Source organism: Rhinopithecus roxellana, chromosome 19 (assembly GCF_007565055.1).
Source record: "Rhinopithecus roxellana isolate Shanxi Qingling chromosome 19, ASM756505v1, whole genome shotgun sequence".
Classification (NCBI taxonomy): Eukaryota; Metazoa; Chordata; class Mammalia; order Primates; family Cercopithecidae; genus Rhinopithecus; species Rhinopithecus roxellana.
Window position 1 is genome coordinate 54891756 of NC_044567.1, and position 18764 is coordinate 54910519.

At 50.1% G+C, this 18764-nt stretch overlaps 1 protein-coding gene across 3 annotated transcripts in view; it reads right to left on the bottom strand.

Moving 5' to 3' along the window:
• SGSM2 (small G protein signaling modulator 2) overlaps nt 1–18764 on the bottom strand; it is a 44171-nt gene that overhangs the window by 25168 nt on the left and 239 nt on the right. For all 3 annotated transcript variants that reach the window (XM_010388500.2, XM_030922770.1, XM_010388499.2), the window contains exon 2: nt 11491–11566. In XM_010388500.2, the coding sequence (XP_010386802.1) occupies nt 11491–11566 (76 nt within the window). The remainder of the gene's footprint in view (nt 1–11490; nt 11567–18764) is intronic.

Sequence of the window (18764 nt, forward strand, 5' to 3'; positions counted from 1 at the left end):
ATCGTGCCATTGCACTCCAGCCTGGGTGACAAGAGCAAAAACTGCATCTAAATAAAATAAAATAAAATAAAATAAAATAAAATAAAATAAAATAAAATAAAATAAAATAAAAAGAATAATAGTCTCCAATCCCATGCAGGTTGCTGCAAATGCCATGAATGCATTCCTTTTTATGGCTGAGTAGTATTCCACTGTCTTTATATATCACAGTTTCTTTATCCACGCGTTGAATGATGGGCATTTGCTACCTTGGTTTTCTGGTGGCCTTTGGAGTCTGGGCCAGCTGAGCCCAGGTACATTCTCTACCCTGTCAGCCCATCCCATCCTGCTGACAGCAAGGCTCAAAGAACTGCAACAGTGAGTGGGCAGGAGCATAACTACATTTAACCCCAGCACACTGTTGGACACCCCTGCAAAGCTCTGGTGCCACGTTCCCAGGGAAAGGCCAGGAACTACAGACCCAGACTAGCCCTGGGGTTCCCTTCACCAGGCCCTGATATGACCCCAAAGTCAAGTTATGCAGCTTCACAAATTCTAAGATATGGGGCCCCTGTCCGCAGCCCTTACACCCCGATTTCACCATTGCAAGAGGCCCAATTTAGAGTAGAGAAGACACCAGGAAGACAGAGATGGAAGGGACATGGGGCTGGAGACCACAGATGCTGATGGAATCCTGTGGGCGCCCCAACCCTTACACCCCGATTCCACCATTCTAAGATATGGAGCCCCTGTCCCCAACCCTTACACCCCGATTCCACCATTCTAAGATATGGGACCCCTGCCCCCAACCCTTACACCCTGATTTCACCATTCCAAGAGGCCCAATTTAGAGTAGAGGAGACACCAGGAAGACAGAGATGGAAGGGACGTGGGGAGCTGCTGAATCCACTAATATATTGCTGGTGGGAAGGCGAGATGCTGCAACCCGTACAGACACAATATGGCACTCTCCATTAATGTTGCAAATAACCTCTGACCCAGTAACCCCTCTCTGAGAATCCATCCTGCAGATATAACTGCATGATTATTTAGTTATAACAGCAAAAGACTGGAAACCATCCACATGCCCATCAATAGGGGACAGGTTAAGTAAATATGGTACATCTCTAGCAGAATATCATGCAACTCTGAAAAAGAATGAGGATGCTCTCTAGGAATGAATAATGGAGAGCTCACCAACAGCAAGATGCAGAATGGCATAATTGCATGACACCTTTTAATTACAAAAAGGGAAGTATGAACAAAGAATACAATCTTTTTTATTGGTATAAAAAACTTGGCTGGGCGCGGTAGCTCACGCCTGAAAACCCAGCACTTTGGGAGGCCAAGGAGGGCAGATCATGAGGTCAGGAGATTGAGACCATCCTGGGTAACATAGTGAAACCCCATCTCTACTAAAGAAAAAAAAAGGCCGGGCGCAGTGGCTCAAGCCTGTAATCCCAGCACTTTGGGAGGCTGAGACAGGCGGATCACGAGGTCAGGAGTTCGAGACCATCCTGGCTAACACGGTGAAACCCCGTCTCTACTAAAAAATACAAAAAGCTAGCCAGGCGAGGTGGTGGGCGCCTGTAGTCCCAGCTACTCGGGAGGCTGAGGCAGGAGAATGGCGTAAACCTGGGAGGTGGAACTTGCAATGAGCTGAGATCCGGCCACTACACTCCAGCCCGGGCGACAGAGCGAGACTCCGTCTCAAAAAAAAAAAAAAAAAAAAAAACTCTAGGCCCGGCGCGGTGGCTCACATCTATAATCTCAACACTTTGGGATTTTAGGCCACCGCACCTGGCCTAAAAGAAGACTCTTAAAAACATGTACTTATACGTTTATTACATCAACAAAATTAATAACAATTCCTTTATATTATCAAATTTCCTTATTGAGTTCCTGATGTTCAAATTTCAGATTTTCCAGATGCTCCAAACTTCCAGAAACACAGATTCCCAGAAGGAATCCTGGGGAAGGCTTGTGGAAGCTTTATAGGAAAGGCTGTAAGGTCACTTTTTTTTTTTAGACCAAGTCTCGCTCTGTTGCCCAGGCTGGAGTGCAGTAGCACAATCTCGGCTCACTGAAACCTCCATCTCCCAGGTTCAAGTGATTCTCCTGCCTCAGCCTCCCAAGGAGCTGGGATTACAGTCGTGCACCACCAGGCCCAGCTAATTTTTGTATTTTTAGTAGAGACAGGGTTTTGCCATTTTGGCCAGGCTGGTCTCAAACTCCTGACCCCAGATGATCCACCCGGCTCAGCCTCCCAAAGTGCTGGGCTGACAGGCGTGAGCCACTGTGCCCAGCCTAAGCTCACTTTCAAAAACACAGCAGATGTGGGGTGGTGGTTCACACCTGTAATCTCAGCACTTTGGGAGGCTGAGGCGGGTGCATCACTTGAGGTCAGGAGTTTGAGACCAGCCTGGGCAACATGGCAAAACCCCGTCTCTACGAAAATACAAAAAGTTAGCTGGGTGTGGTGGTGCGTAGACCTGTAAACCCAGCTACTTGGGAGGCTGAGGTGAGAGGATCGCCTGAACCCAGGTCGAGGCTGCAGTGAGCTATGATCACACCACTGCACTCCAGCCTGGGAAAGAGTGAGACTCCATCTCAAACAAAACGAAACAAAACAAAACAAAATCCAAAGTAGAATGTGATTGAGCGCCTACTGCATGCTCAGATCCACGCTGTGTGCGTTGCCTACATTGCTCTTCTATTCCTTACATCTGCCTTCTGGGGTAGGCTCAGAGATGAGTAACCACGGCTACACACTTCGTGGCACAGCCAGGACGTGAACCCAGGTCTCTGTGACCCCAAAGTCCCAGCTATGAACACTCCTACATGCCCTCCGCGATGCCCCAAGATAGAGTGAGGGGAGTCAGCTCCTTCAGAGAGCTCCCTTCTTCCTCTTAGATCATTTCTGGATGGAAGGCAGAAGTTAGACAGCAAGAGAATGAGCTATTCATTCCCTGTGGGTGGGAAGGAGGAGGAACCTGCTCTTCCTTTTTGTGGAGATGGGGTCTTTGTTACCCAGCTGGTCTTGAACTCCTGCAAGGGATCCTCCTGCTGCAGCTTCCAGGAATCCCTTTTACTGAAAAGAGACAGGATGAAGACTGCCTGGAGTCCAAATCTCAGAATGTGCTGAAATATCGCGGGCTGCAATATCCCAGGGAAGAGGCAAGCCTTCCCTAGCACCGGCTTCTCTCTCAGCTTATTAGCATCTCCTTGCCATTCCCTGAAGGAGCTCACTGCAGGGCAGACTTTCCTGGCTAATGAAAGCTGCCTAGCAACAGGGAGCTGGTTAATAAAGCCTGATGTTATTCCCAGCTCCACAGACTCCACCCTTTTCGAATTACAGCTCATCCTCAGTCTGAAGCAATACTCATGTTGACCCATTTGCACACAGGAGGGCAGGGAATCTGGTGACTGAGGAGGCAAGCTGCTGTCTGCCCCAACCCCTGGGGGGTGGGGAGGCTGAGGTCCTAGGAGATATGATTGGAGTGAGAACCTGCTCTGCCTGGCCAGAAGCCTCTCTGTGAGCCTCTGAAACCTGCTCTACCAGCCAAAGGTTAAAATGCAAACTCAGTGCCCAATTGGAATAGGGTAAATAAAACACTATGGACCTCGGCGGTGGTATGCACCTGTAATCCCAGTTACATGGGAGGCCAAGGCAGGAGCATACCTGGAGCCCAGGAGTTTGAGACCAATCTGGGCAACATAGCAAGACCTCATCTGAAAGAAAGAAAGGAAAGAAAGAAAGGAAAGAAAGAAAGAAGAGAAAGAAAGAAAAGAAAGAAAGAGGCCGGGCGCGGTGGCTCAAGCCTGTAATCCCAGCACTTTGGGAGGCCGAGACGGGCGGATCACGAGGTCAGGAGATCGAGACCATCCTGGCTAACACGGTGAAACCCCGTCTCTACTAAAAATACAAAAAAAAAATTAGCCGGGCGAGGTGGCGGCGCCTGTAGTCCCAGCTACTCGGGAGGCTGAGGCAGGAGAATGGCGTGAACCCGGGAGGCAGAGCTTGCAGTGAGCTGAGGTCTGGCCACTGCACTCCAGCCTGGGTGACAGAGCGAGACTCCGTCTCAAAAAAAAAAAGGAAAAGAAAGAAAGAGAAAGAAAGAGAGAGAGAAAGAAAGAGAGAGAGAAAGAAAGAAAAAAAGAAAGAAAGAGAAAGAGAAAGAAAGAAAAAAAGAAAGAAAAAGAAAGAGAAAGAAAGAAAGGAAGGAAGAAAGAAGGAAGGAAGGAAGGAAGGAAAAGAAAGAAAGAAAGAAAGAAAGAAAGAAAGAAAGAAAGAAAGAAAGAAAGAGAGAGAGAGAGAGAAAGAGAGAGACCGGGCGCAGTGGCTCAAGCCTGTAATCCCAGCACTTTGGGAGGCCGAGACAGGCGGATCACGAGGTCAGGAGATCGAGACCATCCTGGCTAACACGGTGAAACCCCGTCTCTACTAAAAAAATACAAAAAAATTAGCCGGGCGAGGTGGCGGGCGCCTGTAGTCCCAGCTACTCAGGAGGCTGAGGCAGGAGAATGGCATGAACCCGGGAGGCGGAGCTTGCAGTGAGCTGAGATCTGGCCACAGCACTCCAGCCTGGGCGGCAGAGCGAGACTCCGTCAAAAAAAAAGAAAGAAAGAAAAAAAGAAAGAAAAGAAAGAAAAGAAAGAAAGAAAGGAAAGAAAGAAAGAAAGGAAAGAAAGAAAGAAAGAAAGAAAGGAAAGAAAGAGAGAGAGAAAGAAAGAAAGAAAAGAAAGAAAGAAAGGAAAGAGAGAGAGAGAGAGAAAGAAAGGAAGGAAGGAAGGAAGGAAGGAAGGAAGGAAGGAAGGAAGGAAGGAAGGAAGGAAGGAAGGAAGGGAAAGAAAGAAAGACAGGCCGTGTGGAGGCAGACACTCCTAGAACTGAGCCAGAGGGGAAAGCAGGCCCAGAGACATGATGGGTTGATGCCTAAATTACCCCAGATCCCCGATGGCAACGGAGTAACTGTGCCTCTCTAAGTACATGCATGACTACTTCAGATGCAGAGTTCAAGAGTGAAAGGTAGGATAATTTGCTGTTTAACCCTGCCCTTGAGTGTTCTGCCCACAAATGCACATTAAAAGCACTCTTCCCTGGCCGGGCGCGGTGGCTCACACCTGTAATCCCAGCACTTTGGGAGGCTGAGGCGGGCGGATCACGAGGTCAGGAGATGGAGACCATCCCGGCTAATATGGTGAAACCCCGTCTCTACTAAAAATACAAAAACAAAATTAGCCGGGCGTGGTGGCGGGCGCCTGTAGTCCCAGTTACTAAGGAGGCTGAGGCGGGAGAATGGAGTGAACCCGGGAGGTGGAGCTTGCAGTGAGCCCAGATTGCACCACTGCACTCCAGCCTGGGCGATGAGCAAGACTCCATCTCAAAAAAAAAAAAAAAAAAAAAAAAACGTACCTTCCCCTCCAGGGGAGAGGGTGACAGGAGATACCAGACTATACTTAATTCAACAGTAAGTCTTTATATTAAAATTTTAAAAAAATCAAAAACCATATTATAGGGAAAAATGTAAATTTGATGTGATGTTTTAAGATAAAAAGGATAAAAGGATATATCAAAGATCCCTCCCCTACAGTGGTAGTTTTTGGGTTTTGTTTAAAAAAAATAAAAAAATGAGGCTGGGCGTGATGGCTCACGCCTGTAATCCCAGCACTTTGGGAGGCCGAGGTGGGCAGATCATCTGAGGTCAGGAATTTGAGACCAGCCTGGCCAACATGGTGAAATCCTGTCTCTACTAAAAATACAAAAATTAGCTGGGGGTGGTGGCGGGTGCCTGTAATCCCAGCTACTTGGGAGGCTGAGGCAGGAGAATCGCTTGAATCTGGGAGGCAGAGGTTGCAGTGAGCTGAGATTGCGCCACGGAACTCCAGCCTGGGTAGCAGAGCAAGACTCCATCTCGAAACAAATAAATAAATAAACAAACAAACAAATGAGACAGGGTCTCTCTCTCTCTCTCTCTCGCCCAGGCTGGAGTGCAGTGGTGCAATCATAGCTCACTGCAGCTTTGACCTCCTGGGCTCAAGTGATCCTCCTACCTCAGCCTCTGGAGTAGCTGGGACTACAGGCGTGTACCACCATGCCCAGCCAGTTATTTATTTATTTATTTATTTATTTATTTTTATTTTATTTTTTTTTTTTTGAGACGGAGTCTCACTCTGTCGCCCGGGCTGGAGCGCAATGGCCGGCTCTCAGCTCACTGTGCAAGCTCCACCTCCTGGGTTTACGCCATTCTCCTGCCTCAGCCTCCCGAGTAGCTGGGACTACAGGCCTCCACCACCTCGCCCGGCTAGATTTTTGTATTTTTTAGTAGAGACAGGGTTTCATCGTGTTAGCCAGAATGGTCTTGATCTCCTGACCTCGTGATCCGCCCGTCTTGGCCTCCCAAAGTGCTGGGATTACAGGCTTGAGCCACCGCGCCCGGCCTCAGTTATTTACTTTTTTGTAGAGGCTGGGTCTTGGAATATTGCCTAGGCTGGTCTCAAGGGATCCTCCCACCTCAGCCTCCCAAAGCACTGGGATTACAGGTGTGAGTCACCACGCCTGGCCCCAGAGTGGTAGTTTTGAGTCCATTCTCCAACCGCCACCCTTCATGCCAGTGACATAGGTTCTGATCCTCGGGCCTGGGAACAGCACACAGAGACCCCCTCGCCAGCACCCGCCGCTGCCAGCCTGGTTTGCCAGCGAAACTTCCACCCCAGGGAAGTTTCTATTTGCAGGGGCCTACTGCATACCCAGCTTCTGGACAGACAGGTTTAGGAACAACCACAGCAAACACTCCACAAAGCATCTTTCTAGCCAGTCCTAGGAGTCTCGCCCCTCCCCTGGGGTCACAGGAATGGGGATCTGGCTGCAAACTTTCCCGGGTTTGCCCATGGTCAGGTCTTGACCCAGTGATTCTCCAGGAAGGCTCTCCAGGAAGGCTCTGTGTTTTCTGTTTAAATGTCTGCATTCTAAGAAGCTCAGAGAAGCTCGTATTGCCTAGGCCTGGCTCTCCTCAGTCACCCCCTAACCCTCCTCTGCCAAGAACCATGGGTCAGTGTGGAGTTGAGGGGCCCAGTACACCAGGGACCGTGGTGTCGCTGGGCTTGTAATCCAGTCTCCACAGACTTCACTCTGCTCCTGCCCTCTCAGCACGTTCTCTATCCTCCCATTTCTCCCACAACAAAGCTGAATTCTGGACGTGGCTAGGGCAGTAGCAAGGCATAGTTTAAGTCTGGATCAACTTCAGCCTAAAAATGCATTTCAGAGCATTTTTCCAGGGACTGAGGGAAACTGGCACATCAGAATCTCCAAAATGGCAGAGAGGGGTGGTGTTTTTGATCCATACCTCGCTAGTCTTCCCTCTCCCTCCCCTGCAAGCATCTCTCATGATTCTACCATGCAATGCATGGAAGCGGCTTTGCAGGCAGAGGAAAAAGGTTGGTAATCAATGCTTTCAACGAGCCTCAGTTTCAGTCCAAATTGGGATTTATCTCACCACTGAGCACCAATTTTGACAAAGCTTAAGGATTCCTCTATCCACGGGCCCTGAGACACCCTGGCCTGACTTAGCCTGATACTGTTGGAACCTCTCCTGTTCCTGTTTTCAGTGACTGTGCTGAGCTCAAAGCAGAGGCAGCATGCTGGCAGAGGAACCTCTCTTGCTCCTGTTCTCAGTGACTGTACCGAGCCCAAAGCAGAGGCAGCACACTGGCAGAGGCTGGCAGATGAGCCCAAAGCAGAGGCAGCATGCTGGCAGAGGAACCTCTCCTGCTCCTGTTCTCAGTGACTGTACCGAGCCCAAAGCAGAGGCAGCACGCTGGCAGAGGCTGGCAGATGTCTTTAGCTTGGCCCACACAATTTTTTTAAAAAATGGGAATTAGCTGTCAGTATTTAAAAAATAGGAAATTTCTTTCTCTTTTTTTTCTTTTTTTTTGAGACTGATTTTCGCTCTTGTTGCCCAGGCTGGAGATCTCGGCTCACTGCAACCTCCACTTCTGGGTTGAAGCAATTCTCCTGCCTCAGCCTCCTGAGTAGCTGGGATTACAGGCGTGTGCCACCATACCTGGCGAACTTTTCTTATTTTTAGTAGAGATGGGGTTTTGTTGGCCAGGCTGGTCTTGAACTCCTGACCTTAAGTGATCCGCCCACCTCAGCCTCCCAAAGTGCTGGGATTACAGACGTGAGCCACCCCAGCCAAAAATAGGACATTTCATATAAAAACCCAGACTTCTGGCTTCAAGTGAGATGAAAATAAAACAGAGGCCATGGGAAGCCTGGGCCCAAATTCCTGCAAGAGCCAAAATACCGGCTGCCCGTCTTCACACAGGGCAAGTGCCGCCGGGTCACCTCAGTCTCTGCCGCTGCCTCACATCCCGCTAGCTTCCCCTGCAATCATTTGTTGTCTGGCCCTATAAGCACTGAATTTCCTAGTGGTGGCACTAAGGCACCTCCTGAGGACTGACAGCACGGGGCTCCTCTTGCTCCTGGGCAGTTTAGAAGCCGGGAGACTCGAGGGCCTTATTCTCTTCCAGTTACTGAAACTGACTGAAAGGAGAAAAACTGTTCCTTTGGAGTACGATATCCCTGCCTCCCGGAAAAAGCCCTCAAAGTGGGGCCTCAAAGTGGGGTCCCCAGACCTACTAGAATCAGCACCTCCAGGACTGGGACCCAGAAATCTGTGTCTTACCAAGCCCTTCAGGTGACTCTGATGTATGCTAAAATGTGAGAATTACTATCCTGGGGAACTGAAAATATGCAGATTCTTCATCCCTGAAGATCTTGATGTAGGAGGTCTGCAAATGGGGCCAAAGAGGACTTCAAAACCTTCCAAGTTGATTTGGACTTGCAGTCAGATTTGAGAGCTACTAAACCTGAGGACTCATCTTTTCCTGGCCCCAGGCCAGTGTCCTCAGCTCCAGATCCGCCTCCCATCATCCTTCCGTCACTCATTCACCACATAAAGCAATGATGTGGCTGCTGTCCTCATGCACAAACTTCAGGCAGAAGACAAAAGGGAAAGCCCCACTACTCTCCAGGGGGCCCGTGGACTGACTGGAGGAGAGCTGACAGCTTCTTCTCACGCTAATGGCCTGAATGGGAGACGTCCACAGCCTCCTCCTGCCTCATGCCCCTTTTCCCTGCTTCTCCCAGGGCTACCCACACATGGCGCCCATGCACAAGCTGTCTGCACCGTTTTATTCTGTTTTCTCTAGTGTGTGTGCTTTGAGGAAGCCCAGCACCAAGCCAGGCATAACTGGGCTGCCAGCACAGCCCTTCTGGTGACAACAGACACTGGCGAATGTCAAGAGAACATAGCACAGGAGGAAAGGAAGAGAATTTTTTTTTTTTTTTTGTTTGAGACGGAGTCGCGCTCTGTCGCCCAGGCTGGAGTGCAGTGGCCAGATCTCAGCTCATTGCAAGCTCTGCCTCCCAGGTTCACGCCATTCTCCTGCCTCAGCCTCCCGAGTAGCTGGGACTACAGGCACCCACCACCACGCCCGGCTAGTTTTTTGTATTTTTAGTAGAGACGGGGTTTCACCGTGTTAGCCAGGATGGTCTCGATCTCCTGACCTCGTGATCCACCCACCTCGGCCTCCCAAAGTGCTGGGATTACAGGCTTGAGCCACCGTGCCCGGCAGGAAGAGAATTCTAATACTTTTTTTTTTTTTTGAGACGGAGTTTTACTCTGTTGCCCAGACTGGAGTGCAGTGGTGCGATCTCGGCTCAGTGCAAGCTCCACCTCCCAGGTTCACGCCTTTTTCCTGCCTCAGCCTCCCGAGTAGCTGGGACTACAGGCGCCCACCACCACGCCCGGCTAATTTTTTGTATTTTTAGTAGAGATGGGGTTTCACCATGTTAGCCAGGATGGTCTCGATCTCCTGACCTCGTGATCCGCCCGCCTCGGCCTCCCAAAGTGCTGGGATTACAGGCGTGAGCCACTGCGCCCAGCTGAGAATTCTAATACTCTTCAAAGTTGCTTATCATAAGACTGGCATGCTTTTTTTTCCAGAGCATAGGTTCTGCTGAGAAAAACTGAGGTCAGGCTGTGTCTTGTAAACCTGGGAATCATTATTCCATCATCTCAAAGAACTGGGAAAACCTTCCCAAACAGACATGGTGTGAACTCAAGTCCTACAAACCTACCTTTCGCCTCAACACCCCAAAGGAGGAGAGACGAACATTCTTTGAGCACTTACAATGCTACGAGCAAATGAACATTTACACGCATCATCTCAATCCCCACAAAGATTCCTTCAGGTGGGAATCATCCCCCTGTTTTTACAGGAGCAAACTGAGGGTGAGAGAAGTTAAGAAACTTGACCAAGATGACTTAAAAGGCAGGATGCCAGGATTCAAATGCGTCTGTCACTCAGACTCTGCTCAGAGGCTGCCTCTCCCTGACTGCCCTCCCACATCTGGTTTTTCTTCCTAGCTCTTATCACGTGCTAAGTTGTTGGATGATATATTTACTTGTGCATTTGTTTCCTGTCTGTCTCCCCAACAGAATGTAAGCTCCTGCGGCAGAGACTCTGTCCATCTTGTCACTGCCATTTCCTTGCACGGTGAACAGTGGCACCTGGTGAGCCCTCGGTGGGGATCTGCTGCTGCTGAATAGGGGGGAGGGGCAGTTTGATCTGCTGCGCCACACTGCCGTCCAAAAGCATCCCTTTCCTTGTCTGTTCTTTCATTCCTTTCCCTCCACAAACCCCAACACCAATCTCAGAGGCCAAGGAATACAACACAGAGAAGGCGAATGGTTTCCTGTCCCTTCAGATGGGGGGTTGAGAGGAAGCTCAAATTCCTAGAAATCTAAGAAAAGTCTGTGTGTAGAGATAGGCTTGCTCCTGCAAAGCAAAAGTCTTCACGCTGAGGAGGCAGCAATGGTTTATAAGGGACTCTCTCCTTTCTGGGGCTGGAAGGCTTAGCCACACAGAGAAGGAGGAGGCAATAGTTTGTAAGAGACTCTCTCCTTTCTGAGGCTGGAAGGCATGGCCACCCCTCCTGGCCCTCTTTTACAACCAGTCAAGTGCTTGGGGTTAGGATGATGGAGCAACACGGGTGGGATGAAACAGAAAGAGAAAGTGGCACAGAGCATCCAAAAAGCACAAACCCCTCTCTGAAGTTAAAATCCAAATCAATCGGAGCACTAGTTCCTGAACTCGAATGACCTAGGGCAGCAGCTCTCCACCAGACCTACTAGAATCAGAAACTCCAGGATTGGGATCCGGAAATCTGTATTTTACCAAGCCCTTCAGGTGACTCTGATGTATGCTAAAATGTAAGAATTACTATCCTGGGGAACTAAAAATATGCAGATTCTTGACCCCTGAAGATCCTGATGTAGGAGGTCTGCAAAGGGGGCCAAAGAGGATTTCAAAAGCTTCCAAGTTGATTTGGACTTGCAGACAGATTTGAGAGCTACTGAACCTGAGGACTCATCCTTTCCTGACCTCAGGCCAGTGTCCTCAGCTCTAGACCCACCTCCCACCATCCTTCAGTCCCTCACTCACCACATAAAGCAATGATGTGGCTGCTGTCCTCATGTACAAACTTCCTGGTGACAGCCTCCTCCATGATTTGCTTCACCTGTGGACACATGGACAGCATCACTGCTTTTGCTATTATTTTTCCTTATCAAAGACCTCTGGGCAAATAAATAGTTTGGTTCTCCCCTTCTGGTCTGAAGTCACTTTCAGACACTTGCAGAGATGACAGGGATGAAAGGTGTGGGGAAGCAAAGTTTCTTCAGCCCAGTCTGATTCGAGTCTTTTGGAGAGGAAACCAGGGAAAACAATGTCAAAAACCCATCAAACAATGAGTGCATGTTCCAGCCCAGGTGGAAGTGCCCCGCCTTGGAGAATGGGAATAGGATGCTGTTTGCTCATCTGTTCTCAGCTGGAGAAGGGCTTCTGGGCAGACATACTGTCCTTTAGAGACAAACCATCTTGGCACAGCCTGCAGACAAACAACCTGCCCCTCCTCCTTTTCTCCCTATTCTCCGAGGTTAGGGGTAGGTCTCATACCTCTGGGACTCCCGCTACATGCCCAAAAGTCCGGCCTTCTTTCCACCTAGGCTCTAAAAGTCTAATGTTTGGGGTTCCCACCTGGATGTAAAAGTTCCCAAATACCTTGTAATAGTCATTTCTATTTTTTTGAGACAGAGTCTCGCTCTGTTGCCCAGGCTGGAGTGCAGTGGTGCGATCTCGGCTCACTGCAGCCTCTGCTTCCCGGGTTCAAGAGATTCTCCTGCCTCAGCCTCCTGAGTAGCTGGGACAACAGGTGCATGCCCACCACCACGCCCTGCTGATTTTTGTATTTTTAGTAGAGACGGGGTTTCAGCATATTGGTAAGGCTGGTCTCAAACTCCTAACCTCAGGTGATCCACCTGCCTCGGCCTCCCAAAGTGCTGGGATTACAGATGTGAGCCACTGTGCCCAGCTGGTCATTTCTTTCTTTAAGAAAGCACTTAAAAAGAAACCTTTTTGGCCGGGCGCGGTGGCTCAAGCCTGTAATCCCAGCACTTTGAGAGGCCGAGGCGGGCGGATCACGAGGTCAGGAGATTGAGACCATCCTGGCTAACATGGTGAAGCCCCGTCTCTACTAAAAAAAATACAAAAAACTAGCCGGGCGAGGTGGTGGGCGCAGCTACTCCGGAGGCTGAGGCAGGAGAATGGTGTAAACCCGGGAGGCGGAGCTTGCAGTGAGCTGAGATCCGGCCACTGCACTCCAGCCTGGGCGACAGAGCGAGACTCCGTCTCAAAAAAAAAAAAAAAAAAAAAAGAAACCTTTTGGGGGCCGGGCGCGGTGGCTCAAGCCTGTAATCCCAGCACTTTGGGAGGCCGAGACGGGCGGATCACGAGGTCAGGAGATCGAGACCATCCTGGCTAAGACGGTGAAACCCCGTCTCTACTAAAAAAAATACAAAAAACTAGCCGGGCGAGGTGGCGGGCGCCTGTAGTCCCAGCTACTCGGGAGACTGAGGCAGGAGAATGGCGTGAACCCGGGAGGCAGAGCTTGCAGTGAGCTGAGATCTGGCCACTGCACTCTAGCCCGGGCCACAGAGCAAGACTCCTTCTCAAAAAAAAAAAAAAAAAAAAAAAAAAAAAAAAAGAAACCTTTTTAATTGATGTGCAGTAAACATATAAAATAACTTATATCACAATTATACAGCGGGGTGAATTTTCACACAATGAACATTCCTGTGAAATCAGCAACTACAGCAAAAAACAGAACATGTGACCAACACCCTCACCTCATCACGTTCCCTTCTAGTCACTATTCCCCCTAAGGGTACCCACTCTCCTGATTCTAACACGATAGTTTTGTGGGTTTTTTTTTTTTTTTTTGAGACGGAGTCTCGCTCAGTTACCCAGGCTGGAGTGCAGTGGCCAGATCTCAGCTCACTGCAAGCTCCGCCTCCCGGGTTTACGCCATTTTCCTGCCTCAGCCTCCCGAGTAGCTGGGACCATAGGCGCCTGCCACCTCGCCCGGCTAGTTTTTTGTATTTTTTAGTAGAGATGGGGTTTCACCATGTTAGCCAGGATGGTCTCGATCTCCTGACCTTGTGATCCACCCGTCTCGGCCTCCCAAAGTGCTGGGATTACAGGCTTGAGCCACCGCGCCCGGCCGTTTTGTGGGTTTTTATACGTTTTTGTTTGTTTTGAGATGGGAGTTTCACTTTTTTGCCCAGGCTGGAGCGAAGTGGCGTGTTCTCAGCTCACTGCAACCTCCAACTCCCAGGTTCAAGCGATTCTCCTGCCTCAGCCTCCAGAGTAGCCGGGATTACAAGCATGCACCACCACGCCCAGCTGTTTTTTTTCTTTTCTTTCTTTCTTTCTTTTTTTTTTTTTTTTTGTATTTTTCATAGAGACGGGGTTTCTCCATGTTGGCCAGGCTGGTCTTGAACTCCCGACCTCAGGTGATCCACCCACCTTGGCCTCCCAAAGTGCTGGGATTACAGGTGTGAGCCACGGCCTGGGTTTTCATACTTTTCATAAGTGGAATTACTCAGTGTGTAGTGTTTTGTGACTAGTTTTTTTTGCTCACCTGTGTCATTCTGAAATTTGTTCATGCCATGTAGAGTTATAAATTGTTCATTCTCCGTGGTGTGAGCGTACAAACAACTGGCGATTGGGTGGTTTCCAGTTTGGGGCTGTTATGGGTATTGCTGCTATGAACACTGAAGACATGTCTTCTGGTGAACAAATGTTTTGGATTTATATTTCTAGGCAAGGAATATCTGATGCATACAGTTTGCTTTATTAGATATTGCCAAATTGTTCTCCAAAGTTGGTTATACCAGTTTATACTCCCATGGATGAGGTTCTGGTGGTTCCCAACATTTAAGCCAGACACTGTTGATGTCCTGGGGGGTACCTGCTAGCAGGCAGATACTAGTACTGGAGATTAGAGAGATTACCTAGTGTAGAATGTTACACATGACGTGAGTCCTGGGTAGAGCTAGTCTTCCCCATTCTTTAAACAGGAATGTAATTTCTGATGCTGTCCAGGTTCCCAAGACCCTTAGTCAGGACTGTATAGTTTGGAGGGTGGTAGAACCTCAAAAGGCTGGGGAGGCAGGAAGAAGGACCTAGAGGCTCCTCCCTGCTGGAAACTGCTAATGGTTAGTGCTCAGGTAAAAGGGGAACAGATCAATTTATGCACTCTGAGCTGTTAAAAGCTTCCTAGATGGTTGGGCATGGTGGCTCACGCCTGTAATCCCAGCACTTTGGGATGCTGAGGCGGGAGGATCACCTGAGGTTGGGAGTTCGAGACCAGGCTGACCAACACGGCAAAACCCCATTTCTACTAAAAATACGAAAATTAGCCAAGCATGGTGGTGGGTGCTTGTAATCCCAGCTACTCAAGAGGCTGAGGCAGAAGAATCACTTGAACCTTGGAGGCAGAGGTTGCAGTAAGCCCAGATCGCGCCATTGTACTCCAGCCTGGGCAACAAGAGTGCAACTCTCTGTCTCAAAAAAAACAAAAACAAACAAACAAAAAAACCAAAAAACTTGCTAGATTACCTCCCAAGGATGTTTGCATTCAACAGAGGATAAAGTCACAGCTAAAGACCTGGAAGCATCTGAAGCAGGCTGATGGGGCAGATTTTTGGGTTAGGAGGATCTGTAGATGCCCCTAGAATTATACCAGTGGTCCTTTGTGAAAGGCCAGCCTGGTCTACCAATATTCCTGTTGTTTCTCCTTGCAGATGGGACAGGATGTTTCTCTAGAAATCAAACACTGAGCCGGGCGCGGTGGCTCACGCCTGTAATCCCAGCACTTTGAGAGGCCGAGTCAGGTGGATCATGAAGTCAGGAGATCGAGACCATCATGGCTAACACGGTGAAACCCTGTCTCTACTGAAAAAACAAAAAATTAGCCAGGCGTGGTGGCGGGCACCTGTAGTCCCAGCTACTCTGACGGCTGAGGCAGGAGAATGATGTGAACCTGGGAGGCGGAGCTTGCAGTGAGCCGAGTTTGCACCACTGCACTCCAGCCTGGGCAACAGAGCGAGAATCTGTCTCAAAATAAATAAATAAATAAATAAATAAATAAATAAATAAATAAATAAATAAAACACTGAAGGAGGAAAGGAGAAACACTGAGTTCAGAGCAGGTCAACTTTTCTCAGGTATGATACGTAGCTGTGGCATATTCTGACATTTCTCACATTTTCTTGGCAATCACTTTTGGAGCAGTATAGTCCTAACACTGTTAGAAACAGTATAGTTTCTAACACTGGTAGAAAAAGTCATCATCCTCTTAAAAAATATTTCCTGGCCATTCACAGTGGCTCATGCCTGTAATCCTAACACCTTGGGAGGCCAAGACGAGGTCAGTAGATCGAGACCATCCTGGCCAACATGCTGAAACCCCATCTCTACTAAAATACAAAAAATTAGCTGGGTGTGGTGGCATGTGCCTGTAGTCCCAGCTACTCAGGAGACTGAGGCAGGGGAATCACTTGAACCCGGGAGGTGAAGGTGGCAGTGAGCTGAGATTGCACCACTGCACTCCAGCCTGGCGACAGAGCAAGACTCCATCTCCACAAAAAAAAAGGATTTCCCATTATCTGTGACTAACCTCCAAAACTGAATCCCACCTATAATCCCAGCATATCCACCTCTAGTGTGGGTACAGGTACTTTTCTATTTTGTTTATACTGTTCAAGTCTCTGTCACTAGACTGCTTCCTTTCGGAGGAGAATCAAGATTTCTCTTTTCTTTTTTTTTTTTTTTTTTTTTTTGAGACGGAGTCTCGCTCTGTAGCCCAGGCTGGAGTGCAGTGGCCGGATCTCAGCTCACTGCAAGCTCCGCCTCCCAGGTTTACGCCATTCTCCTGCCTCAGCCTCTGGAGTAGCTGGGACTACAGGCGCCCGCCACCTCGCCCGGCTAGTTTTTTGTATTTTTTAGTAGAGACGGGGTTTCACCGTGTTAGCCAGGATGGTCTCGATCTCCTGACCTTGTGATCCGCCCGTCTCGGCCTCCCAAAGTGCTGGGATTACAGGCTTGAGCCACCGCGCCCGGCCAAGATTTCTCTTTTCATTGGGGAGAGCAGAATTGGGCTTAAATGCTGACTTGATACACCCCTGGCCTAAGAAAACCCTTTCTTGGCCTCTTCACAGCAAAGACTCAAAGAAGCTTCTCCCACAAGCTGGAAAGCTGATGGCTTCAACTACATCTTTGCCAAGGGGAGGGGTGGGAACAAACATTAGGGCATAGTAGCCAGGCCATGGCTAACGCAAGAGAACCATCTAGAGCTTTCCAGGATTTTTTTTTTTTTTTTTTTTTTTTTTTGAGATGGAGTTTCGCTCTGTCGCCCAGGCTGGGGTGCAGTGGTGCTATCTCAGCTCACTGGAAGCTCCTCCTCCTGGGTTCACGCCATTCTCCTGCCTCAGCCTCTCGAGTAGCTGGGACTACAGGCGCCCACGACCACCCCAGCTAATTTTTTGTATTTTTAGTAGAGATGAGGTTTCACTGTGTTAGCCAGGATGGTCTCCATCTCTGGACCTTGTGACCCGCCCGCCTCAGCCTCCCAAAGTGCTGGGATTACAGGTGTGAGTCACTGCGCCGGGCTGGAGTGTAGTGGTTCGATCTTGGCTCACTGCAAGCACACCTCCTGGGTTCAAGTGATTCTCCTGCCTCAGCCTCCTGAGTAGCTGGGATTACAGGTGCCCTCCACCATGCCCGGCTAATTTTTATATATATATTTTTTTCGGTAGAGATGGGGGTTTCACCATCTTGGCCAGGCTGGTCTCGAACTCCTGACCTTGTGATCTACCCGCCTCAGCCTCCCAAAGTGCTGAGATTACAGGCGTGAGCCACCGCGCCCGGCCGCTTTCCAGGATTTTGTGAGAGCCCAGACCCTTCCTCAGCCCTGAAACTCTAATTAGGGCTCAGCTAAGGTAAACTTTTTTTTTTTTTTGAGACAGAGTCTCACTGTGTCGCCCAGGCTGGAGTGCAGTGGCACAATCTCGGCTCACTGCAACCTCCACCTCCCAGGTTCCAGCGATTCTCCTGCCTCAGTCTCCCAGGTAGCTGGGTTTACAGGCACGCGCCACCACGCCTGGCTTATTTTGGTATTTTTAGTACAGACGGGGTTTTGCCATGTTGGCCAGGCTGGTCTCGAACTCCTGAGCTCAGGTGATCTGCCCGCCTATGCCTCCCAACGTGCTGGGATTACAGGCGTGACGTAAACTTTTATATATAAGGTAGGCAGCATAGAGAGGAAGAAATCTAGACACAGAGAAGTTAAGTAACTCGCTCAAGGTCACACAGACGAGGTCCAGACTATTCCAAAATGTATGATTTCCACACACCAGGCCTCGAAGTCTCCAAAATCAGCACATTTATTTACCAAACAGTCACGGAGTGCCTACAGTGTGCCAGGCACTGGATACAAGGTAGTGGACAAAACAGGGGGTCTCCTCCCCGGGTGGAGTTCACTTACCAGGCGGAAAACAGCCATAGAGGCAGGCAGGGGAAGGAGGCCCAATGCATTCTCATCTGCGCTGCGGGTTTGAGCTCTCCAGCTCTCATATGGGAGTGAGTCATTCATATGGGCACTACCCCCCACCCGAAATGGAAATGGGCTTTTGGGCAGGGTCAGGGTAAACGGAGTTAGTAGAGGGAAGGACTGCTTCTCTTTCTGAAGTAGGGCGACTTCCCTCAAAAGGGAAAAACTTCCAAGTGTTAAAAACCATTCTCAAACGAGCCCCTGGTCCCTCGGTAAGGAGGTGGGCGTGGAGGGAGAAACTGAGGTGTGCGGCGAACCCCTCTGGCAGCGAGCACTCCGTAGCTGGAGGCACAGCGGAGGGGGCAGCGTTGGACAAGGGGGAGCACAGCCCGCAAGACACCCACTGAGGACAAGGGGAAGCTCGGTCCGCACGACACCCACCTGCGCCGCGGGAGCCCGCGCGGGGCCCCGCCCCCTCCCCCGGCGGCGCGGGCACTGAATGGGCAGCTCCGGTTCCAGCCATCCCCACCATTCCCGCCACCCCTCCCCCGGCCACGGGCTCCCAGCGCCGCTGCCGTCACAGGGCGGGGAGCTGCGGGGCTGAGAAGCAAACAAGCCCGGAGCGCCGGCCGGAGCCCCCGGGCCGAGAGGCGCTGCCCTCCCCCATCCGAGAAAAGGGAGGGAGGTGCAGCCCGTCCAGGACCCTCCGCTCCCGGCCCAGGTTCGGCCCGGGTGCCCGCGCCGGGGGGTGGGCGCTGACCTTTCTGCCCCCTGGGCCGCGCGGGCCAGGACACGAGCCCCCCCGGGGTCCTTGCCTCGACTTTAC